Source organism: Erpetoichthys calabaricus, chromosome 3, assembly GCF_900747795.2.
Source record: "Erpetoichthys calabaricus chromosome 3, fErpCal1.3, whole genome shotgun sequence".
In the NCBI taxonomy this organism is placed as follows: Eukaryota; Metazoa; Chordata; class Cladistia; order Polypteriformes; family Polypteridae; genus Erpetoichthys; species Erpetoichthys calabaricus.
In genome coordinates this window covers 199,338,007-199,365,175 of record NC_041396.2, presented here as the reverse complement: position 1 = coordinate 199,365,175, position 27,169 = coordinate 199,338,007, and the positions used below count along the sequence as shown (strand labels likewise).

The 27,169-nt window shown below is 40.3% G+C and overlaps 1 protein-coding gene and 1 non-coding gene across 4 annotated transcripts in view; both read right to left on the bottom strand.

Moving 5' to 3' along the window:
* Positions 1 to 27,169, bottom strand: part of prdm1a (PR domain containing 1a, with ZNF domain) — an 83,591-nt gene that overhangs the window by 40,948 nt on the left and 15,474 nt on the right. For 2 of the 3 annotated variants that reach the window (XM_028797651.2, XM_028797650.2), the window contains exons 4-7: positions 26,176 to 26,425; positions 18,552 to 19,669; positions 18,231 to 18,359; positions 15,044 to 17,024 (exon numbers count right to left, since the gene is read on the bottom strand). In XM_028797651.2, coding sequence (XP_028653484.1) covers positions 16,461 to 17,024; positions 18,231 to 18,359; positions 18,552 to 19,669; positions 26,176 to 26,425 — 2,061 coding nt within the window. In that variant the 3' untranslated portion in view covers positions 15,044 to 16,460. Of the gene's footprint in view, positions 1 to 15,043; positions 17,025 to 18,230; positions 18,360 to 18,551; positions 19,670 to 26,175; positions 26,426 to 27,169 lie in introns of those variants that run through there. The other variant, XR_007934446.1, reaches the window with a different exon arrangement.
* Positions 22,164 to 22,249, bottom strand: trnay-gua (transfer RNA tyrosine (anticodon GUA)). The gene is given in 2 exon segments: positions 22,164 to 22,199; positions 22,213 to 22,249. It is a non-coding gene; the product is annotated as a tRNA-Tyr (tRNA).

Here is a 27,169-nt window from a genome sequence, read left to right as displayed (position 1 = left end):
GTTAAATTAAGTTAAAAAAAAAAAGAAAAAATTTAAGTTAAAAAGAAAATGAAAAGGGTACAACTAAGGTAATACAATACATAGAGAAAAAAATATATATCCAAAGCATTACAGTTTTAAAAAAGATCTAAGCTGGGTGCTAGTGTAACAGAATAGAACATCTATGTACTATAAAGTGCAGCGTACTAATTTGCTGGCTAAATCACACTTAAATGACATGGTGGCAGCTGAGAAACAATGAGGTAGAGAATTCAGTTTGTGTTAATAAACAGTTGGAGAAATGTGTGGTGGCATGTCCAGGTTAAGAAGTTTTGTAGCCTGTGGGTGGAAGCCCTTCCTGTAAACCCCCACCCCCCCACCCCCCCTTTGTTCTGGCCATAAGACTCATAAACTCTGCCTGATTTCAGCAGGTCAAACAGAAGGTTACTGAGGTGAGATGAGTCTCTGATGATCCTAGTTGCTCTGGTTCTGCAGCTCCTGGTTATAAATATTCTGCAGAGATGGTAGATCAGATCTGGTGCAGTGTTCCACGGCCCAGGTCACTCTCTGTAGTTCCTTAATGTCCCGTACATAGTTGTTCCCAAACCAGGAGGTGATATTCTGAGTCAAGACACATTCTACAACACCAGAGTAAAAAGTCCTTGGGATCACTGGAGAAATCCGAAACTTCCTCAACTGTCCAAGATGATAAAGATGCTGCCTCACGTTTTTGGATTGATCAGTCCATGTCAAATCCTCCATGATGTGAATGCCCAGACATTTGAAGCTGCTCACACTCTCACTGCAATGATGTTGAGTGGGGGGTTTAGGATTGCTGCTGTCTCCTACTGAACTCCACCACCAACTCCTTGGTTTTGCTGACATTCAGTTGGGGGAAATTCTCCACTTCCTCCATGTATGCTGTCTCATCATTTTTGAAGATGAAGTCCAGCACCTCTGTGTCATCAGTGAATTTGACGATGGAGTTGGAGGGCGTAGAGCAGAGGGCTGAGTACACAGCCTTGTGGAGCTCCTGTATTGAGTGTGATGATGCTGGATGCACAACTTCCAACTCTCAACACCTGTGGTCTCCCTGTGAGAAAGGTGAAAACCCAGACATCCCCAAACACTATACAATCTCTTTCCACCGAGTAATATTTTCTGTTTGTTTGCGCTAATGTGAGCTTTATTCTCATTTTCTTGAGACTTTTGAATTTTCCTACTTCCATTATCTCTAAACTGCCCTGCATATGTATCACGGGACTTGCTTACAAAAGTTTGTATGTATGATGTGACTTGCCCGTCTCGCGGAAAGTAAAAGTGTCTCTCTGTCTCGCAAAGATCACGTCTTGTTGCAGACTCGTCCCAAAGGTTTTTTGTTTTTTTTTTTTATAACAGAGAGACTACTAGTCTCCTGTGTAAAATAACATAACTATTGTGTTAAAATAGAGCTATTCAGACTGCCACATCTGTTAATACATTATAGCGCCTGACAACAAAGAGCTCAACAAAGCTCTTTGAGAGATTAACAAAGAGCCAGCAAACTCCGGGTAACACAGGTATTATGTAGACCACCATCTACAGAAGAGATGTGTTTGTCCCAAAGTGAACTTCTGACTGAACAGATTTGAACTCATTTGAGAAACCAGAACCAGCCATTTAATGGCCAGAGGCTTCCCTCTCCATTGCGGTCTACTTTGTTTCTATGCTGAGCTGTATTCCTCTCCATAATCCTTGAGTTAAATGCATCTGGCCAAAGGGTGACATTGCTAGAACTGAAGTGGTAGTTGGGGCTGATTTCAAGTCTCTAAAAGCAGCCTCTACTTTTTGAGCCAATGCCGGTGTTTATGGCCATTTCTCGTATAAGATCTCTCATAAGTATGGCTTTTTGAGAAAAGCAGAGCACATCCGTTTGGAAATAATCCACTAATCCAACTGTAGCTACCCACTTAAATTACTTGGCTTCAGAAAGCCCAAAATGAAATCTCTTCATATTAACTGTAAACGTAACGCTAAGGAGGTAAATAATAATAAAATGTGAAAAATTCCTCGTGGTGGTGAATACCTTTTATAGGCACTTTATATTATCTCTTTTACTTGTCCGCATCAAGCAGTACACTTCACAGCTTTCGGTTTTTGTTTTACAAAGATCTTTATCTTTCCCACAGCTAATCATAATGGAATAAAGCTTGACGATATGGAAGACATTCAGTAGGGCTGTCTAGAAATGAATAAAACACCCTGATTGCCTGACCTTTTCTTACATGTTTTCATACAATAAGCTGACTCATTAATAGAAATGAGAAAGAAAGGCTATCTTCTTGCAGTCATTCCCCCGCCGCCCCCCCACTACCTCCACCGCCAACACACATTGAGTGACTTGAGTCCACTTTATCGAGCTGGCAGCATTACATACAAGACAGGAATGAGTGAGAAAAGATCAGATTGAGATATTGGAGGACGAACACGCACGGACCATACAGACGCGGAATCCAAGCCCAAATGGGTTAGCATGTCACCCGTCACCCCAAATGAAGATCCAGCTTGTACACGTCTGTCCTGTAAGCCTACAAGGCATACTTGGACTTGGATCAACAGTGGTGTACATTTATCAGCAAATGCCCGGACATCTTCAAACAAGTGCTTTGTGGGGCTTTTTTTTTTGTTTATGGGGGATTTCTACTGCTGAATAGAAGGTTATATTTAGCTGTACTCCACAAAGAAAGTGGAAAACTGGTGGGCTGGTCTGGAAATGAATCTGTCAAAATACTACATAAGGAAAATACAAGATGGTGCTGCTATGGCAGCTCCTGTAACTGGGCTGTGAAAGTCAAGCTAATCTCATGAAGAGCCATTGAGCCGAGGCCATACGGTAGAGGAAGTCTGTTACTTGTGAGCTCTTCAGGAAAACAAGAAGAACATGACCTTTACCAAGCAAATTCTTGTAATCCATTTATAAGAGTGGTCTCTATTTTTCTGAACTGTCACTGTGACCTTTCTAATGTGGTTTACGTGAGAGAAGACAGACAATAATAAGCCACTTTCACAAATCATTAAGCATAAACCTATAAGTCAGATCTTTCTCTCTCATACTTAAAAATGTGCTACACAGATTTGGGAGTCAATGGTTCAGTTCTGAGAAACTGCAAGGGGAATCTCCACCATCTCTTCATCAAGCAGCATTCATCATGACGTCAATGGATGGAAGCACAGTAGACATCAGACCCTTATTGACATGTCAACTTTGGTTGATAAAAGGCTTTAATCCAGAAACGTTGCTAGCAAAAGTTGAACAAAGTCTTTTTGGAAGAACCAGTAATATGTAAGCAAACATGAAAAATATTTTTTAAATATTTCAATAATGAAGTGTAGGTTCTTGAGTACCGATGGTAGCCTGTAGCCCAACTTCTCGCAGCTCAGACATGTCCACATATTACTAATCATTGCAGAATATGGAGGGCCAAAGGCCAACAGTACCATTCATGTGTGATGTTTCGCCTGACCTATGGTGTGAGCGGATAGTGGTGACTGAATCTAAACATACTGTGCTTTTACAGTAGGGGGGCAATACTACTATGGTTATGTCGTACGTCATACCCTCCCAACAGCTTAGAAAATTAAAATCCAAATGAAATCCACTCTGATTCAATGTGTATAACAATAATGTGTGGAAACTACCAATGGGGGGGGGGGGGGGGGGGGGGGGGGGTATACATATTTTTATAGGGACTGTAAACCGAACGCATGCTGTTGCCATCAACGTGTAGTTATATGAATGGACAGATTCCGTGAAAATCCCCTGTCATGTGCTACACCAATAGTTTCTTTTCTGTTATCACTGTTTATCTCTGTAATAATGCTTATATATTAGCATGCATGTCCACTGTTGCATATAAATAGTATATGGTAATGTAACCTGTACATATCTGTACTCTGTGAACAGCGCTAGACATTAATACATCAACATGAATTTGACTGAAATCAGAAATCGATTAGCCAGCTTGAGCTGCTGTCTTGGCTGTAGAGATCACCTCGATAAATCTGCCTAATCGCAGACAGACAGCATTCCGGACCCCCTTTGGACTATCGCTGGGGTCTCTTTAGCTGGCTGTCTCATCGTATTTCTGACTCCACGTGCCGACCTTTTTGTTATCACACCATTAAATAGATGTTTTCGCACTTCACAAGTCCCCTATGAATAGGCCACTACCGACCAAATGAGTCAACTACTTAACGGAACATTCTCACAACTGCTTAATCGAATTGAGGCTCACAGGGTGTTGTAGCCTATCACAGCAGCACTGGGCACAAAAAAACAGAACACAGGCCTGGACAGAGAGAGCGAGAGATAGATAGATAGAGAGAGATAGATAGATAGATAGATACTTTATTAATCCCAAGGGGAAATTCACATACTCCAGCAGCAGCATACTGATAAAAACAATATTAAATTAAAGAGTAATAAAAATTCAATAAAATAAAAAATAAAAGTGCCAATCTATTACAGTGCCCACCTGTGCACACAACCACACAAGTGCCAATTATCCTAGCCGTCATGTCTTTGAGGACGTGTGGAGGAAGTGCGGACTCCGCACAGACAATGACCATGCATGGGATTTCTTGATTCACGGGACTGCAGCTCTAACCACCGCACTGCCCGTTGACCTTGTGCCATTTGATGAACGCCCTCATAGCGATGCTTGTCCTGGTTTCGTATTTAATAGTTAAAGAGCACATCTCTAAACAGACTGCTGATGATAATCTATGAGGAATTAAAAAAAGAAACGTGTCTACGCCTAAGTTAAAGCTTATCAGAATTATTTTGCATTATTCTAAATCACTTGTCCAACTGCCAGTTATCTTTCTGCATTGGGTGTGCCACTAGAATGAGGCCAAATAATGACAATTGCTAAACTTTGATTCGTGTTAGCATTCAGAAAATCTCTGGGGATGACCCAACATGTGCAAACTGAGCCCTTTAAATGGACCCTTAACACTCATCCACTGTTGATCACCTTGAATTTTGACCCTTCGCCTGGGAAATTTCTGTGCTTGCCTATCCTAGAAGACTTTGGAGATACTCCGGAGGCCACCTAAAACACGGATGTATTCTCGCACTCAACTCTGTACCACCAAGTGGATGCAATTTTGGAATTCACCTTTGCCACAAGCTATTGATCTACTCTGTGCCAGTTGCTGGCTCCACATTAATGTGCATCCACCACAAAAAAGGTTCAATAACATCTACAACTCAGTGATGGCCAGTGTGATTTTCTATGCTGTGTTGTGCTAGGCTAGCAACATCACCTCGAGAGGCCCACAGAATCAACCAGCAAATATAAAGTACAGGCACAGTTATGGAACACACATTGGACCCCCTGGAGGAGGCACTCATTATGAACAATGCTGCACATCCTCTCTCTGACACACTAACAGTGAGGACTTTCAGGCAATGAATTATTCAGCAGAAGTGTGTCAAGAAACGCTACTGGGGCTCCTTTATACCAACAGCAATACGACTGCATAGTACCTCACTGGGACTGGGGCAGTCAAGACAGAAGTTCTTTCTTTTTAATCTTCTAGTTTTATAGTTAGTTATTCTGGTGTGTGTTCAGACCAAAGTGTGTATATTTTTATTTAATTTTTTACTTACTTATCTTCTTCTTTGTGTATTTATTTATTTAAAGAGCTTCTGTGAAAAGCCAAATTTCCCCCTGGGGACAAATAAAGATCTATCTATCTATCTATCTATCTATCTATCTATCTATCTATCTATCTATCTATCTATCTATCTATCTATCTATCTGGTTCGTATTTGGAGGACGTGTTGTGTTCAAGTTACATTCTGCGTTTGTCGGCACTTTGTGTCCACGTTGTCAGAGTTGAAAACTACCCAAATTGCTGCCTGTGAATCTAAGATGCTTAACAGGCATTCCCGGTTGTCCAAATGTTTAAAATATTTCCCCATTTCTATACACTTGAAAGTTACAACGAAACAATTCCGTGGCAGATATCAGTTCACATGCAGAACCATAGGTTGAGAGCTTAAGCATTTCACTGCTATAGGGGTCCTGTGTAGTATGATTGTCTTCTGTACCGTCATCAGTCCACACCTTCAACCTGTCCCTGTCATTCAGTACATAAGACACAATGAGACTGATATGACCATGAAATAAGTAAGAGAGAGAATGGCGCAATCTCGGGGCATGGAAACCATTGGGTACGGGTCGGTGAAATTGTAATTGACGGTGATCACCGGAATAGACATGTTATTCGGGGTACACTTGCACCCGTTGAGAAAGAAAGTACGAAGGAAGGCAAGAAGCTGTGGAGCAGGGAATGAAAAGCAGAAGTCAGCACCAGGAAGACGTACGTGAGCAAGTAAGGAAGCCCAACAATGACAGCCTTGAAGCGGTGGAGTAAAGAAGAAAGGAGCAGTGAGCATGACGGACAGCTGAGGAAAATAAAGAAGCGAGTGAGGAGGCACATGAGTACGGAATGTTGTTAATGTATATTGGCAGAGGGAGCCAACCACGTGGTAGGTATGCGGAAAAAGGAAGGGGGACCGGGGGCGGCCCTTGTGCATCTCTGCCATGAAATAAATCCTCTGTTAATGGAAATAAGGAATGAAACTGACAAAAGGAGAGGTCAGTTCCGAAAGTTCCTTACGGCATAATGGTGAGAACCGCCAAAAAGAAGACATTATTTTCAAAAGTTCATTACGGAGCACAACGCGAAATGAAACATACTTAACGTTTGTAAGTACAGTGTAAAGGATGAGCATGGGAAATTTGGGCTTCCTACTTATATTGGAAGTCGCAGAAATAGTGAGGAGGGGTTTCCCCTATCTATGTATACAGTTTAGGGGGTACACCCGTTTCCCACCCTTGGGTGTTGCAATAGGACATGAAACATACCTAACTTTTGTAAGTACACTGCAAGGAACAAGCATGCAAAATTTCAGCTTCCCACCTATATGGGAAATGGGAGAATTAGTGATGAGTCAATGAGGACTTTTGGGTTTGCCTTTTATATGTATAGATAGATAGATAGATAGATATACTGTATATATCTATCTATATATATATATATATATATATATTGTCACACACGTGCGCATGGGAGGCAGCTTAAGGGCTTGAGTGACGGCAGTTCTGAGGCATGCCGGGATGTGGCATAGTGCACTGACTCTTTTTCTCTCTTTCCTGTAGACCATTCCCGGGAGATTCCATCTGGCTCTCTTGACGTCACTTCCGGGACCGAGCCAATGGAAGGAGACCTTACCGGCTCTGGCCCCTCTGACGTCATGTCCGGGCTCGAACCAATGGCTAAAGAACATGGGCCTGATCCTTATGACCTCACTTCCTGTCTCCCCCTTTAAAACCCTGCCCTTTTTCCTAATTCCTCAGTCTTGTTTTGGACTCACTTGTACGCACATCAGTGCTGTTTATTTTGATAAAAAAACGACTTTGCAGCCAGGATACCAAATTATACGGGTGGCTGCCCCAAACCTTCATCTGAGTATGTCTCGTTTTTGTGACAATATATATATATATATATGACAGGCAAGAAGACCATGTAAGGCAGCACTTGTGTTAAAACGGGGTAGAAACTTTTCTAACACTACTTGTATGGCCATTTGAATGCGAGGGGACACCAAACCACTGAGAGGATGGGTTTACATTTACATTTATTCACTTAGAAGACGCTTTTATTAGGAAAGAGTAAACATCATTCTGGGGGAGACTTTGAGGACAAGTGTTACAAGACAAGGTTACAAAATTGATCATCACAAGTGAAGAGCTCAGAACAAAATACAGGAGAGTTTCAATTCCTAGGTTAAGAAGCCCAAGAGCTAATGATCTGTTAGATAGAAATTGAACAAACAAGAGTGTTCAGGCACTTCACAAACACAGCAGTTCAGACAGAAGTGGGTAGATTGTTCCACCAGCAAGGAGCTACACACAGATAGAGTGTGGATTGTGATTTGATGGCACACAGAGCTGTCATTACCAGAGGCCGTTCGCTAGCAGACCCGAGTGGGTGAAGGCAGCATAGGACCTCACAAGTGTCTCCGTATGTATAAGTGCTGACCCACTGACTACTCTGTAGGCAACCATCAAGGAGTTCAGTTTAATACATGCTGCTACAGGAAGCCAATGTAATGATCTGAGTGACGTGTACCCACCTTAAGTGGTTAAACTCCAGATGTGCTGTTGCATTTTGAATCATTTGCAGCAGCTTAGTGATATGTACTGGTGCTCCGACAGTAAGTAGTAAGTGAGGTCCAGATGTGGCAAGGCAAAAACCTGGAGCAGGAGTTGTGTGTTGTGTTGCATACTCTTGTCATATATGGTCTGATCTTGTGAACCTGCAAGACCGAGAGACTGTTGTGACATGGTCAGCGAAAGACAGCTGCTCATTTATCATCATTCCAAAGTTGCAAACTGACACAGTAGATGTTAACGATAGTAAGACGATTGGAACAGAGATGAGGTAACAGGAAGGTTCATCTTTAGCAAGTTGAGCTGGAGATGGTGTTCCTTCATCCAGGTTGCAAGATCGGTGAGACTTGCTGAGGTTTTAGCTGATGCTGTGTGGTCTTCTGGAAGCAGCAACAGGTATAGCTGTGCATCGTCAGCTTAGCACTGATAGGAGAAACCATAGGACAGGATTTTATGGCCTAGTGAGGAGGTGTATAGAGAGGAGAGGGCCCAGCAACGATCCTTGTGCCTTCCCCATGCTTGCTTTGTGCCCCCTTGACATTGATCTTTGGTAGGATCTGCTCAAGATGTAGGAGTCAAAATACCTCAGGACAGTCACAGTGATGCCAAAGTTAGAGAGGGTGACAAAGAGGATCTGATGGTTGACTATGTCAAAAGCAGAGGAGAAATCAAGCAGAACCTCTGTAATTTTAGTGCCGTCTAAATCGATAATGTCAAAAACTTTCCACGGATTGTGTGTTCACATCTCAGTAAAGGATACGGAGCCTTTTACCTTCTGTAAAAACTCTGTAAAAAAAATAATCCCATATAATGAACTAGTCCTAGGTGAATCGACATATCAGTAAAATTCCAGTCCTTGAGGGATTCAGATGAGAACAATGGCAGAATAACGTTGTGCTGTGCGAATCGACATGTTAGTAAACTGTCATTTGAGTGATTCGAATGAGACTAAAGTTCTAGATGTCCTCCAGTGATGATTACTCTACTTTGCATGAAGTTGTCGTTGTTGTGTGTGCTGAATAACAGAGGGGTGGCAGGGGCTGTGTGTTGGTTCAGGAATTAATTATACATCCTTGGAGGTCTGAAGGTATGCTAATATAAATACGAGGAACGATCAAACAGTTTCTGCATTTTTTTTAACTCTATTAAGAATTTCAAAAACAAATTACCTCACTTTTCTACATAGTCACCTTCGTTTGCGATGCAATTTTCCCAGCATCATACCAACTGTTTAATGCCCAATTACTGCTCCTCCCGCCTTCACCGTTTCCAACGAAAATATAAAAGTGCAGAAACTTTTTGAACATCCTTTGTAATTTATATACAAAATCAGGGTGGTGTTGGGGAGGGTCCCCTTTGGAGGAGCGAATGAACATATTGTTGTTACAAAAAAGGATTGTTAATGTGGTCCGAATTGGCGGTACACACGGCTATGTTTACATTAATTTTAGGGGACACGAAAGGCCGGTACAGAGCACCAGCCATTTCAAGCACTGACTTTACCTCACCTCCAAACGAATCCCAACCAAATCTGGCTAAACGTATTTGTTCGATAGTGGGTTCTGAGATTTGATCCTAATTAAGATCTTTTTTGACTTTTCACACCACACTCCATTGTTCAGTACCATTCTATCTGGTAGACTCCTTAAGGCAATCAAGACCAGGAGCACCAGATTTTATATGAAGACTGACGCACAGACTATGAGATGCACAAACATAACATCTTCTCCTTGAGAGTCTTCTACCATAATGTGATAAATATCTCAAGGTACATTTTGTGTCGGGCGGCACGGTGGCGCAGTGGTAGCGCCTCGCAATAAGGAGACCGGGGTTCACTTTCTGGGTCCTCCCAGTGTCTGTGTGGGTTTCCTCCCACATTCCAAAGACATGCAGGTTAGGTGCATTGGCAATCCTAAATTGTCCCTAGTGTGTGCTTGGTGTGTGCCCTGCGGTGGGCTGGCGCTCTGCCCGGGGTTTGTTTCCTGCCTTGCACCCTGTATTGGCTGGGATTGGCTCCAGCAGACCCCTGTGACCCTCTGTTAGGATAATGACTGACTGACATTTTGTGTCACACTGGTTGTTTGTGGGCTAGCAGAGGTGATGAGGATGATGATGATGACCGTTATCCCTGGGTTGAATTAAATTGTATTGATGTTCTATATATATGCGCTTTGCCAAATCACATTCTATGGAACAGATCTAAGGTAATAGTAAACACTTCTGCTCTGTCTCCACTTCATAAAGAGTGAGTTCTTTTATGTTTCCTTTTAGCACATCCTCGAGTGCTGTTTTGTTGTCATTTTAATATGAAAATCAAAAATTCACACAAAGCATACAAAATGGGGCCTCACAGGTACGTCTTAAGCTGATGTCACATTTTGCAACTTCTAGTCGGAGGGGATGTAAAACTTGACAACTGTGGTTTTTTTTTTTGTTCTTTATTTCGCCTTATACGATTTCTAGTAGTAGGAATTTGTTAGTTTTCGCATACCCCTTGGGGTCAGAGCGCAGGGTCAGCCATTGTACAGCGCCCCTGGAGCAATTACAGGTTAAGGGTCTTGCTCAAGGGCTCAGCAGAGTAGGATCTCTTTTGGCAGTGACGGGGATTCGAACCGGTAACCTTCTGGATACCAGCACAGATCCTTAGCCTCAGAGCCACCACTCCGCCCTGAAGTGTTTGCTGATCTTGTTGCCCGAGGATGTCAAAAATATATGAATAGAAAAACCTGGGTATTGCAAATAAGACCGCGTAACGAGTTTCCAGCACAGTTTCACATTTCTAAAGCTCCGTTTTGTGACGGCCGATAATGTGCTGTCTGACAGCTTTACAGGTATGGCAAGCTCTTTTGTTCTCTTACTCCACTCTGTAATGGTAACGTAAAACACCCAACACTAGACAGAAGAGCCTCACTTTTATGTTCATCAGGTCCAAAACATTTACATTCCTTATTCTTCACTGCTGAATTACATCCACTGCCCTTCCAGGTGAGTTCTCAGTTTTCAGCTCTCACACCCGCACACATGTGATTTCTACAATTTAAGACAAAAATCAAACATGTTTGACTTTTTTCTTTTTCTTCTTTCAGGGCATGTCACAGACTATCCAGACTGAGTCACTAGTTATGTCAAACTACACATCTGGATATTACCGGACTGTACCACAGCTGCCTCTGACTCGCTAAGATTATGCAAGTGAAGTCTGCGACAGAAAATCACTGGAAATGGCGTGTAATTTAACATGGTCTTTCATAGCCTCTCTGTACTCTTATCTAACACATAGCCATTTAATCACTTCCCAACACTGCCCGATACTCAAGTGTTGAATTATATCATTTATTATGTAAATCTACCGACACCAAATTCAAAGTCATGTGTTTGTTAGCTGACTCGTCCACTTGTGGTAAAGCTAATAAGAAGGCCTGGCTTAAAATTTGAAAACCAACACATAACACCGCTCATTTGAATTCCAAGAAGGGTGGCATTTGAATTCCTGTGTGCTTATAATAAATACCCCAGCATGCCGCAGGTGCTTAGTGAGACCTTTAAGATCTTTCCCTCCTCTCGACTGCATCTTGCCAATATCTCCTGCTTGCTTCTTAATACCGCAGATAACACTCCATACTGCATGCCGCATACTTCATCAGAGTCGATGTTATAAAACTGAGATCATGCATTCCTGGCAGTTCCCCATTTAAAGTGACTTCAGTTTTTGTGTAACTTATATCCTGGGGTTTCCCGCTCGCTTTACATTTCACCCACTCATCTTCTGTGATCAAAGAAGACCTCATATCATGACACAGCATGTGAAAGTGAAGGGAACGGGCAGCGTCAGCAGAAGACAGCCACCGACTGTACTGCGAGAGGAGCCCCCAGTGCACGTTCATGCTCACTTGTCTGAGAAGTCTTGTCTTAATGATGACCGAGCAGAATGAGGAGAGACGCCTTACTTAGCCTGTTAAACAGCAAGGTGGGGAAAGGCAGGATGTGAAGGAAGAAGTGGTTTATGTCAGCCCTGACATTTACTGCTCTAGCTTTGAGAAAACCAACCCTGAAATGCTTGTAGGCTACACAAACATTTTTTTTTTGGTCTGGATACTTCCTTTTATCAGCTTGGATCTTAAATAAACTTGGCATAAAACAGCACAACATATTTCAACAGAATCAGTCGCTCTCTCTCTCCCTCTTTTTTTTTTTTAACAGGCCTCCAAAACCGACCATAAAAAGGGACTTGAGGAACAACTTCTATTAAACCCTGCAGCATCTCTTTCTTCTGCTTAATAAAACCATTTGGCCTTTTAGTTTGCTTTGCATTATCATTTGTTTTAACTGCAGCTTTGAGAATGCTGTTCTTTTAGAATCGGACTTCAATAACGACATAAGAAGAGTAAGGCACATGTTTTAGGTCATTAAAAAAAAATGATACAGATCTGAGTCTTGGTGTTCTTCTTTTGGAATGGAAGAAAAAAAAAAAACTAATCTGAAGACTGGACAATTAGTCTAAGAAATTAGACACAAACATGCCCAGTATGCATAAGACACGGCCAGGCTAGTTACTGTGTGGAAAGTGAGAACGAAACAAAGCACCCTGGCAATAGATTAGCAGAGGACGGTGCACATTCTGGAAGAAAACCTGAAACACTAAACGGACTCTCTAATATTGAACTTCCTGGTCTACATTTGCACAGAGATGACTGGCTCTCTCACAGCTCCAGAAGACTGTCTTCAAAGAACAGCCTAGGCCCCCGTCTAAGAGGAGTTTACTTTTCCGCTCACTTTTGTTGGCCTTCCTCCTATAGGGTGGTCCAGATCTAATTATGCAATTTTCATTACGCTATAACTTATTAAGTTTATTACATATAGAATTCACAGCACCTGCCCTGCATATAGAGATTTCACTTAAAATTCTTTTTGTTGCCAATAGATGGCAGAACCTGCCCTGCATTCCAAAATGGCGGGGAGACAGTTGTCAGTCGAACAGTTGCATAATTAGATCTGGACCACCCTGTTCATCAGCAACACATGTGTGTTAGTCTGATTGAGGAGTTGAAATTTACTTTGTGTGAGACTGTGCCCCCCCCTTTCAGAGGTTACTTGTGCTTGATCAATCAATTAGGGAATGGGACATGGGGATCAAAAGTCACTGTGGAAGCCCATTAGAGTATATATTTAACAATATTATTAAGAGCATTTGATTTACATTTGCCCCCAATGATTACCTGTTTTATTTCTGCTCTGTCAAAATCCTAGTAACCTCATGTAAGAAGGCACAGTGGTGCAAACTGAAAAGAGAAAGAGGAAACAAAAATCAAAAAAAGAACAGGAAATGCTGCTCATACCTACAACACCTTTAAGCAAATCTGTTTTCCAGACAGTTATTCTTAAGACACCTTTAAGAGGATTTAGGAATGAAGTGAGCGGTTTTTGGAGAGGCTTGGAGATTATGGTGCAAAGTAGTATATTTACTTTTTGTTTTTAAACAATTTATTTCTATACATGTGTACTCTCAAAGTTATCTTTTATAATTTAAAGTAATGTAACTAAGCAGAAGAACAAAATGAAGTTATCAACAAGTTGGGTGAGGTCATTTTTAAATCCCTTCACCTGTCCTGGCATATACTGAAATGAGTAACATCTACCAGTAACAGAATCATCCCAGATTTAGACAGGAGTCCTGGTGGACTATGATGTTTGCTGATGATTGTGATTGTGATCTGTAGCGATAGTAAGGAGCAGGTTGAGGAGACCCTGGAGGGGTGGAGATATGCTCTAGAGAGGAGAGGAATGAAAGACAGTAGGAACAAGACAGAATACACGTGTGTAAATGAGAGAGAGGTCAGTGGAATGGTGAGGATGCAGGGAGTAGAGTTGGCAAAGGTGGATGAGTTGAAATACTTGGGATATACAGTACAGAGTAATGGGGATTGTGGAAGAGTGGTGAAAAAGAGAGTGCAGGCAGGGTGGAAAGGGTGGAGAAGAGTGTCAGGAGTAATTTGTGACAGACGGGTATCAGCAAGAGTGAAAGGGAAGGTCTACAGGACGGTAGTGAGACCAGCTATGTTATATGGGTTGGAGATGGTGGCACTGACCAGAAAGCAGGAGACAAAGTTGGAGGTGGCAGAGTTAAAGATGTTAAGATTTGCATTGGGTGTGATGAGGATGGATAGGATTAGAAATGAGTACATTAGAGGGTCAGCTCAAGTTGGACGGTTGGGAGACAAAGTCAGAGAGGCGAGATTGCGTTGGTTTGGACATGTGCAGAGGAGAGATGCTGGGTATATTGGGAGAAGGATGCTAAGGACAAAGCTGCCAGGCAAGAGAAAAAGAGGAAGGCCTAAGAGAAAGTTTATGGATGTGGTGAGAGAGGACATGCGGGTGATGGGTGTAACAGAGCAAGATGCAGAGGACAGAAAGATATGGAAGATGATCTGCTGTGGCAACCCCTAACGGGAGCAGCCAAAAGAAGAAGAAATAAAATACCAGATGTAAATAAAAAGACACCCCATCTCCACTCCTAAAGATCAGTCTGAATTTACGGCCACCATCCTATAGCTCATGACATCCTCTGCCAGTCTGTAATGGTGTACACTCACGCTAGGCCAAATCACACGGATATATCAATGTTTATGGGATGTAGGAGAAGAAATGAGTACCCACAGAAAACTCACACACACACAAAGGGAAAAATCTGCAGAATCTATTCTAACTTTGTGATATCAAACCTGGGACCCTGCTGCTGTGGGGCAACACATATGCCACTGTGCCACCTTTGTGTAAATTACTGCATGCAAAAAAAAAGTATGAGGAAATAAACCACTGAAAATATGCAAAAGACACAAAGACACAATGAAGCAAATAACATTTATATCATAATTTACAATCTGAAAAGCTGGACATAAATAACAATGTAAACCAAAATGTAAACATAAGAAAACAAAGTTTTAGAAATCCTTTTTCAATGCATTTTTTCTAGACAGGGTTTAAGCACAAACATGATAAACTTTGGTCATTAATGTAAAAAAAAAAAACACACAACATCTTCTGTAACTGCTGTACTGCTACATTCAGTAGAGGTGATCGCCCACATACTGCAGACGCCCCATCAAGAGCCACAGTTCGCCCGTTTCAGTTTCTATAGCACTACAGAGGCATGTAGTGTGTCCAGTGACAAGAGTAGTGATGTTCTGTTGTGCTATAAAGAGGAGTAGCTTGTTTTCAAAACAAAGATGCTACATTAACAGTTACAGCAAAACCATCTTTCGAACAAAAAAAAAAAAAAAACAACAAAAAACCTTACACCATTGCTTAAGTGTAATGGTTCCAGATTTTTATTTTGGTTTCTATATAATCAACTTTGGTATTACGCTTCAAGTCACTTGATTTTGATTATCAAGATGCATCTGAAGCTCTGCAGCAGACATTGCTACCTGTTCTTTGGATTCAGCTAAAAGAAAAGTGAAAGAGGCTTTGGTGGAGTTAATTGTTTTAAAGCAGCAGAGTGACTAATGGTGTAGCCGCTTTTCACGACCACTGGACACACACAATGAGGTAAACTGTTGAGAAAAAAAAAAAATACATATATTCTTTCTTGATTTTTTTTTTCTTTTCTAACAAAATGCCCTTTTGTTACAATTAAATTAACCCACAGTTATACACAAGTACTACGGAAGGTCTCACAAATAAGAAAGTAAAAACAGAACACTACATGTTTACACAAATTATCTCCAAGATTCAACACTTCAAATGTCCACCTTTGGCAACACAAAGCCCATGTGATTGGTTGACAAAACCCTGAATTGTTTCTTTCTCTCCTTCGTTTGCACCGCCACTTTTAAATATAAATAGTCTTAGACTCTTTGTATGAAAAAAAAAAATGTACAGAAGTATCAACAAAGAACAACCATAAAGAAAGTAAAAACAACATTGTACAGTATATTCAATTACAATGATTAATTCATTGTAAACATTATATCAAATTATTGCTTCAACTATGATAAATTGCATAATAAATTAAGAATGATACACACATTAAACATAAAAAAGGGGGGTGAAGTTTGAGAAAACGATTGTCTTCAACGTAAGTGGGGAAAAAAGAAAGAAGGGACTTTGCCAGTGCCTCTTGTAAGCCCTGAGAATAGAGGTCCCCTGACACGAGACCATTACTGTAGCAATTCCAAAAAAATAGAATAAATGTACAATATATTGCTACAGGTACCTGGGCCATCAGAAAAGTCAAATGTACATTTTCCTCCTTCAGACTCAAGGATTTCGGGGTTCTATTGTTTCTTGTTTTACCTTTAGAGGTAGAAGAGGCAGCGAGCTGCTCTGAGGCAACTTAATGACAGATGTCTCATTGCTAGGCTCATAGAGCCCCCCTGGAATAAGTCCGTTGCCAATGCTCGTGTGAAAGGAGGATTTAAGGTCCATCTCCCTCCACAGCATGTGGAATATCTGTTTCTCCACTACCGTTTCTACGTCCATGTTATCCACCTCGTCAAGGCGGTCAGCATTGTCGCTGATGTCAAACTTGTCAATTTCTTCATTGACCCGATTTAGCTCTTCTGAAGAACGTCCGCCAGAACTCTGAGAAGCAAGACAATTGCCCTTGAGGTGGACTTTGAGACTACAGAGGTGGATATAGCTCTTCTGGCAGTGTAGGCACTTGTGTGGTCGCTCACGGGTGTGCAGCCGCTTGTGCAGCTTGAGGTGAACAAACTGGGTGAACTTTGCAGGGCACAATTTACATTGGTAAGGCTTCTCCCCAGAATGCAACCGCAGATGAGTCTTTAAGTTGCTGGTGCTGCTGAAACGTTTATGACAAACCTAAAAGACAAGAAAAAGTAAAGCTTAACACCTACTCTACTAAATAAATGTTCATTTGGTATAGCCTTGCCGTTTGTACGTCATAAATTATACAGAATTTAAACATCCTTATGCACACATGCATTCACTCACATACACAGGTCAATGCTGTATTTTTAAGCCAGAAACCTCTACCACACAGGCATTCTATATGGTAATGTCTTACAACAACATTTATTTTCATACAAAGCATGTACCTCAAATTACAAACAAAAAATCTCGAAATAACAATAAGGTAAACAAAGGTGCTATACATTTTATTGACTTCAGAATCCAATGTGTTATCCAAGGCTGCAACAAACTAATTATATACAAATAAAGCCAAAAATAAAGATTTTTGTAAAAGTTGGGGAAAAGGATAAAAAGCAGGCTTCTGGAATCAGAATAGGCCATAAAGAGCCAAATTAAACCTTGGCAATCATTTGTTCAATTCCTCAGTTGCTGACTCAAGGTATCAAATGTAGGCACATTACTACTAACATAATTAAAAACCCAGTTAGTTAAGTATGTAAACTGATAAAGTGAAAGTTTTTCTCCGATTGCGAGAACACAACTTCTGAGAGTCAGAGGTCAGAGCTGGATTTAAACTTCAGGCATGCGTGAACTTCTCCTGGTGTATGTAAAGGTGAACCTCAGGTCCATTAAGAAAGTTTCAAATGTTTATGTACTACCATACAGGCACATTCTATTCTGACAGATGGCACCAAGCATCCTGCACATTGTTAAGCACTTAATATGATGCAATAAATTATTTATGATTATAAAAAATATATATAAACTGAACAAAGACTATCAGTGTCTCAGTTTAAATAAAAGAGATTCTGCCAGTCAAATTAAGTTTTTTAAGCCTCTGGTAGCACACAAAGACGCGCAGGTACAAGTCGCAAAAAAGAAATAATGTTTGTGTGTGTGTTGATTTTATTGACCAATGAACAATGTTATTTTGGGGTCAACTTTTCATGTGAATTTTCTGACCTGACAGGAATGTTTGGAAACCCAGCCTTGCTGCTCCAAGTATTTAGAACAACAACGTGAAAAAAGGGAAACCTAGTTGTCGGTGATAAAATATATATAACAAAACCAAGTTGACTGCCATGTAAAAAGAGAAGAGCAGACGTCCTTATTTTGGGCTCAGCTTTAAAAACAATGGTACAATCAAGTCCTTACCTGACACTCATGTGGTTTTTCTCCTGTGTGAACAAGGTAGTGCTTCTGTAGATGTGCTAATTGTGTGAACCCTTTATTACAGGTCTGACACTTAAAAGGTCGTTCTCCACTGTGTACTCGAAGATGAACCTGATTAGACAAAAAATTGAAAATGATATATACACACACAAACATATAGAGTTGGTAAGCAAATAACCGTCTGCTATTTACACAACATATATCAATTATATGGATGGCTTGATGGTTCACATATCACAGAAAACTGTTTGTAGTTTAACACAAAGCAATCAATCTCATTACATGTTCAAGAAGATGACCTACTTTTAAGTTGGATAGCTGCCCAAAGGTCTTGCTGCAGACATTACACTCGTACTTGATCTTGCCATTCTGTTTTTTCAATGGGTAAGGCAAAGTCTTGTAGCCAGACATATTGCGCTTCACCTTGGTTGGATTCACAGCTTCGTCATCATTCATGCTGCTGGGCAACATGGCTGAGGTAGACTTATTTGGCATGCAGTGGTCCAAGGAGGCTGCAGTTCCTGCTGTGGGAGAGCCAATGTTTGGGCTTGGAGGGCTATCCTTGAGGCTAGTGGCCAAACCAGTGGCAGAAAAAGCACTGTTGGGTGCTGGGATAAGAGAATCCCTGTGCGGTTCTAAGGAAAGCAAAAGTCGTCGATTTCCTTTGGGCGGAAGCACACTAGGAAGCACAGGCTGATTTAGCATGTGTTGTGTGAGGCCACTCCCTGCCAGCAAGTTGTTGTAAAGAGGATACATACGTTGGAACAGGCTAAAGCTATTTAGTCCATTCAAGTTAGTGCCAGCCCCACCAACTGTGCTTAGATCATTCAGACCATTAATACCACTATAGCCAACAGGGTAATGAGATAAAAGGTATCTCGAATAATGAGGGCTAACTGAATTGTAGGAATGTAAAAAGGCTGAAGACACATGGTTGGGGGGAGTGTAGCTTGGGTAGGCACTGATGCATTTGCCATTGTATAGTCTGTTAAGGTAAGGGAAGAGATCTTTGGGTTCCTGAGAAGAAGGAGTTGGAGGAGAGCTTGAAAGGCCAGGGCTGCTGTGTGGACTGTTACTTTGAAGACTGTGATCCAGATTGCTGCATGCAGTGGGACTTGGAGTGGCAGATGACTGGACCGGAGATTGAGTAATGTAGCTGGGAGAATCCAGGCCATAAACCGGATTAGGCTTTGAGTAATCCTCTGGGACATGAGGACGGACGGGATATACCACCCGAGGCAAGAAAGTGCGCTCCATGTTGGGCTTCTTTAGAGGAATTTCAGAGTCTCCAGGAGAGCTGCGAGGAGGCTTATTGTTCATTTTAAGAATCTCCCTCACACTGTGCTCTGTCTTTCCGGATGTTTTTTGCTGGATGCAGTCCGTCTCGGTCGCCTGCTGCTTTTTGTCCATAAGGCTTTGCTCTGCATCATAAAGAAAGCAAAACAATTCATTAGAAAATTCCAAGGCTAAAAATCATCATTTCAGCCACAAATCCAAAGTATGGCCACATTGGCAGTGCTTTTCATCAAGTTATATTATTTTACTTGCCCAATTTATTTTGGTTCAGTTCAACAAAACCTTTCCACTTTTTTTTTTTAATATAAACAGGAAGAGATGTTCAGTTACAAATGTAAAATTTAAGGTTTTAAAGTTAATATAGTACTTAATACCAGCCACACAGAAAAAGTAAAAAGAAGAGCCATTTATGTTTAGCACAAAAACAGCCTTTTTCCATTACAGCCTCATTCACTCGTGCTAGTGGCAAAGACAAGAGACCTGAACAGAACTATAATAGAACCATCAATTGCCACAAGAAGAAATCTATCTGGCCAAACCGGATAGTACCCTGACATAACCGAGAAGCACCTAACAAGTTTACACAAAAAGAGTCAAACATGCTTTCACTCTTTTGCTTCTTGTCTTCTAGAGCCTTTGAATTGAGCATGACTGCCGTTCTGCTACAGAAGCATCTGCCAAACCACAGTGGGTGGCTTACTCTCCATTTCAACCACTTAGCAATGAAAACAAGGCATTGCGGAGGGGAGAGTGCTGACTGGGAAGTTCAGCAGGGGAGAAGAATAAACATAGCAGGAGTGTAAAAGGCTTTGGCAGCCACTTGGGGAAACTTGGCAACACCACTGACTATTGTTTATACTTAAAAAGGTCCAATTACAGGAATTATAGGAGAAGCCCGGTTGAGCTGAGCTGAGCTGAGAAGCTATGCTTGGTGTATAGTAGTGTAACTTTAAAGAAGCAAAGAATTACAGTGGAATGGCCTGATCTGTCACACTAGTTTAACATCATTTTAACACACACATAATGACTGATGTGGTACTCTAGGATCTGTCTGCAGAGAGCTTGCCTGTTCTCCTCTTGTCTATATGGTTTTCTTGTTTTTGTCCTTGTATACGCCTCAGATATGTAGCTTAGATTGACTACAAGCTCTGACCCGAGCCCTGTGTTTGCAGGTCTGGTTGTGTAAGTGTACCTGATGATGGACTGACACCCCATGCAAGGAAAGGGTTGAGCCCACCTCACAAATGCAAATTAGAATAAGTGGATTCAGAAAATGACTGAACAGAATACTGTTCTGAGTTTGTTTACTGATGAATTCACTGAAGGCAGCAAAAGACAAATGCTCTTTGTTACCAAACCAGAAATGAACAAAACCTGCTGCTTGCATTTCAGCTAAGTCAGTATCAAAGGAGAAAAATGTATCTACACATGTAGTGAAGAGGTACACAGCAGACATTTTACTGAACATTTCTACGAGATCATATAGCATCAAGTCTATTAATTTTGGAACTATGGTGTGGAATATTGGTTAAGCCCTTTGGATTTTAAACTACACTGTTACCGATATACTGTGTTGCCACCCTAAGCATGTTACTTAATGAGTTTGTGCTTTCAGAAAACAGAACAATGGATGGCTTATACTTTTTATACTTTCCTCAGAAGTAAACATGTTAAAATGGCAGTACTACAATAGGAGACCATTCTTCATTATTAGACATGTTTTTACTATGGTAAATTAACAATCATCTCAGGCCCAGTGTAAAAGATATTCCATTAGCTTTTCTGATACACAGCAAGTTAATTTGTTAAAATTAACAATAAGACAAATACCTGCCACCTGTCCATTAATGAACCAAATCATTTCCATACATGGTAGTAAGGAATTAGAGCCTACACCAGTAACACATGGGTACAGGGCAGGAAGCAAATGTGGATATGGGTGCCTATTCTCCCCAAGGCACACTTTACACACCAGGCCATTCTGGAGTCGTCAATCCACTATAAATTTACCCATTCAGAATGTAAGGGGAAGGTACCTGGCCTTGTAATTCTCCTTTAGTAAAGCCATCAGCCAGATCAATAACAACAATAATAATGAAAATTGAAGAAATAATGGTTAACCGTGTGAAACACACAGGGAGTCTGCTGTGGGTTTTGAGTTTATGTTTGTGTGGTATACACTACTACATGCAAAAAAATATATCATTAATAAATGTTGTCCTTAATTATTTCCCACCCTCTGGCAAAACATAACGGTGTTAAACAATAGCATACTGTGGCACAATGAAGGCTTGGAGTATACAATATCAGGTTATATAACTTTGGTAACATGCAGCCATTAAACACATCTCAAGCACCCGTGCAAATGTTTTGCTGGAACTGTGTAAAAATGCAGTTTCATATAAAATTAAATCAAGTAATAATAATAATAACTCTTTGCATTTATATAGCGCTTTTCTCACTACTCAAAGCGCTCAGCAATTGCAGGTTAAGGGCCTTGCTGAAGGGCCCAACAGAGCAGAGTCCCTTTTGGCATTTACAGGATTCGAACCGGCAACCTTCCGATTGCCAGTGCATATCCCTAGCCTCAGAGCCACCACTCCATCCAAAATGTCAGTGTCCTTCGAGCCGGATTTGAACCAGCGACCTAAGGATTAGCATTTCTCCACTACAGTCCTCCCCTCTACCAACTGAGCTATCGAAGTAGCATGAAGACAGACGTTCCTGTCGAAGTGTCAGCACTGGGAACTGATTTCTTCATATCTACATAGAATCTCCTTTTATGCACATGATACTAGCGTGCATAAGCATTAATGTTCAAGACTGTTAAGCATCACATAGACCCACACATGCTGAAGTACGACTTTCAAGCTGAGGAAGTACACACACACGGGAATCAAGCTACCTTTCTTTACTACTTCTTTGAAGAATTCATTCATCCAGGAACCCATAGGGACAAGACAAAAGAAATGCAAAGCAAACAAAGAAGGACTTATCAGGGAGATACAGATCTACGACTGAGGCTGGCTTGACAGGAAGTTCAAGTCGTCAATAACCTCATTTTTTCTGCTAACTAAAAGACACCACATGTGGAAGATGACAGTGCCATCAATAGTGCCAACTTAGTTTATATTCCATTATTTTCTTAATAAATGAATTATTTACTTCAAAATTGGATTCTTATCAATTTGTACCCTTAAGAGGTCTATTAGACTAATGGAAAAACATTTTTTTTCAGAGTCTGTCTCGTGTTCATGCCAACATTTTTCTTAGGCAGGTGTTGTGTCCTTATCTGATCCAAGTTTTCAAAAGGTAAGATCATGCAAGCTTTTGGGATTGCACAGCTGAAAAGATGTTTATGCATATTTATACAAATGCCATACTAAGGGGACAAAGCAACAGTATAGCAAATTAGTTACATGCAGAGTGTAGACTCAAATAAAACTTTAAGGACGCTTGATGCTGCAAGCTAAAATGTTTGTTGGATCAAAAACCATTTCAGATCTCCACTGTTAAACAATCTTTTTATCCTGTAGGGATTATTTCTGGTAACTGTTGGTATGGCATTGTAACTATTAGGCAGTGTGTTCAAAGGACGATCTTCCCTGTAATCATGTCAGCGTTGGTTAAAATGCAAGGGGTTTGTTATTTTAGGGGCATATTCCCTACATATTTAACCACTGCATTTGCAGCAACATCATAGACCATACAAAGAGAGAATGAAAGACACAATATAAATAAAATGTATTATTATAATTATTATTAATGAGCAGTACATGGCAGACACATAATTTACTCAAGATACTTAAATACTTGCCATTGCCTCATTTTCACAAACATACAAATATAGAGAAACTATAAAAAAGTACTAAACTGTCTCGTTTTCTCTTTTGTTGTTGTTCAGTATAACTATAAAAGATTTCTCCCCTGGTTACTCCTACCCTTCCTTTCTATTTTTTTTATCTCATCATCTCAGTTTAACAGGCTAAATATAAAGAGATCTTACATTATTCATATAGAGCTTACCAGTGGTATACGATGACATTTGAAACTGTCATGCCTAATGAGCTATTATGCACAAAACTTGTTGCAGATGATAAAAGTCAAATCTTTCTTGGTTTCAGAATTTAGATACCACAGTTTTCCATGCATTATATACAGTACTTACGTCACAACAGACCACAAATTTACCAATACAGTGTTATAAGAGGCATTAAATACAGTTCCTTTGGAACACTGCTCTCAGCCTCAAGCACTAAGAAACAAAAATCATCTTCACGTTTCCAATCCTACTAACGCAGGTATGGGCAAACTTCGATCCAGAAGACTGACATACCTAAAGTGTGTTGTAACACATCATAAACTGAGGAGATTTCCAGCGTTTGCACGGACCTCTCCTGGCTTGTACATATTTTCAGTATTTAAAGTCAGAATTAACAGCAAGAACTATATTGTTTTGAGAAAACAGAAATATGCATAGCTGATACTTTTGACATATTCATCAATAGTAAATGTGTTAACCTGGCAATACTGGAATAGGAGTCCCTTCTCTCTTCCCCGTTTTTTTACCGATATATTCTTACCACAGTAAATTAACAATGACCACAAACCGAGTGTAAAGGATATTGCCTTATCTGTTCTACTATACTATGAGTTACTTTGTTAAAATTAACAATATATCTGTTCATTTCAAAAAGACAAACCCCAGCCACCCGTTCATAGTTTGAAGCCACTCATTTCTATATATGGCCGTTGGGAACCAGAGTCTATACCAAAAGCACAACAGGCCATTCCAGAGTCACCTATCATCCAGAAATTCAGCAGAATTTGCGGGAGAAAGTATCTTGAGAAAAAACACAAGACACGTGAAGAACACACTAACACAACGTGGACTGTTATGGGCTTGGTTTGAACTTAGGACTACGGAGCTGTGTGAGCTCTATTTGCAGTGATACTGTTCCACCCCAGAAGCACAATTAAAATCCAGAAGAATCAAGTAAATGGCATAAAAAGAATATAGCTCTTTCTGCTAAAGCTAATGTATAAGGGAAATGTGAAACCTACCCATTCACTTCCCAATGTGGTTATCCAAGTCAGAGCTGGTGCTTTCAGTAGAATTTTGAGAGCAAACAAATCAATAAACATAAACAACATAAAACACTATCTGTATTTACAAAACAATCTATTTACTAAAATAAGGAGTTCACCTAAACTGAATTTAATGAATTAGTCGCCTCTAACGTCTTTCACTGTCTGTGACTGTTTGGGGCCAAGTCTACCTGCCATTGATCTACCCACACATTTCTGCACTGCAACACAAACATGAAAGCTTCACAGAGAAGGCATCCTGAGTTGTGTGGAACTCTGTGGTGCACCTCAAAACAAGTCTTTCTTTATCAGTTAATAATGCAGACAGTGGGAATGCTGTATGTGATATTATTAATTTTAGTCTTCCTGCTCTCGCGCTTACAATGAACACAGCAGCCTTGCTAACGCATAAAGGGTTAGTTTTTCTTCTTAATTCTGAAACACCTTGTAGGAGGAAAGAGTCATCTCAAGACAGCTCTGCAGTTTAAGACAGATACTGGGTTTCTTTTTTTTTTTTTTGCTGATTCACATTTCAAGGCTAAAATAAGAACTATCATTACAAGAGTGATCTGACTCAGTCATGTCGTTATGTGAATGTCACCAAAAAAAAAAAAAGGAATGTGTTGGCAGTTGTTGTATTTCAGTGATCATTTTAATATAAATACATTCATTCTTAGTATAATTTGATTGAAGGATACAGGTAATGAATAAGTATGCATCTACTGTATTTAGTTTACGTCACTAAATACATTATGTTTTGCTATATACTAAAGATTTATATTTGTGCATCTGGATGTAGAGAATTCAGTCATGCCACCAAAAGTCAGTGGAACACATCACTGTACTAAAAAAAAGTATTATTTAATTGAGGAGAAATAAAATTGTCAAAAAATTCAAACATCAAAATGATACGAGAAAAACAAATGGATTCAAACTTTAGGCAGTACATCTTAGAGGCCTAGCCTGAAATACAAACCTTTTCAGGCAGTTTTAAAGCAAGTCACTAGAGTGATTGGCAATATATTATTAGAATATTTTAATTATCTGCAATTATGAACGACAGCGGCTATGCTTTTCTGTGTCATTAAATGTAGTATGTACATTTGTGACATTGCTGTTTCTTCTAAAGGAATGAAAGAATTTTGGTTTAACAAGGGTGACTACAAGAAAACATATTTTTACTTGAGAGAGATTTCCTAACTTCCTGTAATCTCGTTAATAAAAAAACTATTTCCATAAACAGCCTCATGTGAAGCCACTTCAAGTGTTCTTGCAAAACTTCTGGAAACTGATGTCTCCCGTACACAGACGTTTCGAGAGTGCATTAGGACAGAATGAAAATTACTGTCTAGCTGTGTTTTATGCAATTAGTCCCCCATTCCATTACAAACAATCAAATTCCCAAGTTGTGAAACATCAGACTGATCTCTAAGCTTTAGTTTTATTACAAAAATAGAAGAGACCCCCCCCCCCCAACACACATACACACACATGCACGCACGCACACTACCCCCCCCAAAGAGAACAGTTAAGTAAAACTTACGGATTTTTATCACAAGCTCCCGGGAAGGTGGATAGTGAAGTCTTTTGGCAAATTCTGCGCAGTACCACACTAGTAACTCCTGGTTTGCAGGAATAGCCTTCACAGTGTAAAAGTAAATGTTCATTCCATTCTGGCAAGCTGCCAGGTTCTGTTCCTGGGCCGAATGTGCTGGATTGACGTAACGCATCCAGTTACTCTTTTCCTCATCAAAGCCATCAATGAAGTGCTGAAGCTCCCCATTAGAATGGATCTTAAAGGGGGGGGAAAGGGTCAAATATTTTTGTAAGCATGGTTATCAAAGTTTTTATTTTTATTTTTTTAACATTAAAAAAAGCAGGGTTTCTTGCTCCATCTTAACTCCTTTTTCCAACAAGACCCAGAAAAACTCTAAGCTTCCTCTCTCTTCATAATCTAATCTGGGTCGACCATTCACATGTTTGTACTAACCAGTGGACTGAATGAAAGCATTGCTACTTCATAGCTAACCCAGCCACGTTCTTAAAACACAACAATCATATAATGCCTTGTTAATTGGAATGTATTCTGACACCTCTCCAGCTATTCTGGCACTAAATTCTTCTGGGGTCTGTATGTAAAATATTCCAAGAAAACTATCTTTGCAGTTACTGGACATTCATCATCTCTCCAGAAGCGTGCCTTTAGACACAAAGATGAGACTAAATTATTTATGTAGCTTACACTTAAATGTGTTCATATAGGTCCTCTGGTAAGGAATGGCCACTGGCCATTCTTGTCTGTTTTTTTCATACCACAAACATCACAATTTGTCCAATTTTGAGCTATAAAACTACTGGTTATTCAACAGTAGCAGCACTTTTCCACTAGTAGGCACCAGTTCCTACGGTAATGTTATCAGAGCTTAAAACAAACAAGTAAATATAAAGACAAACATTCTGCAAGGCTTGGGATTCCCTTTTCCTGCCATTAGGTTTAGGGCCTAATATAAAATACAGTCAAAGACTTATGGGGCTGT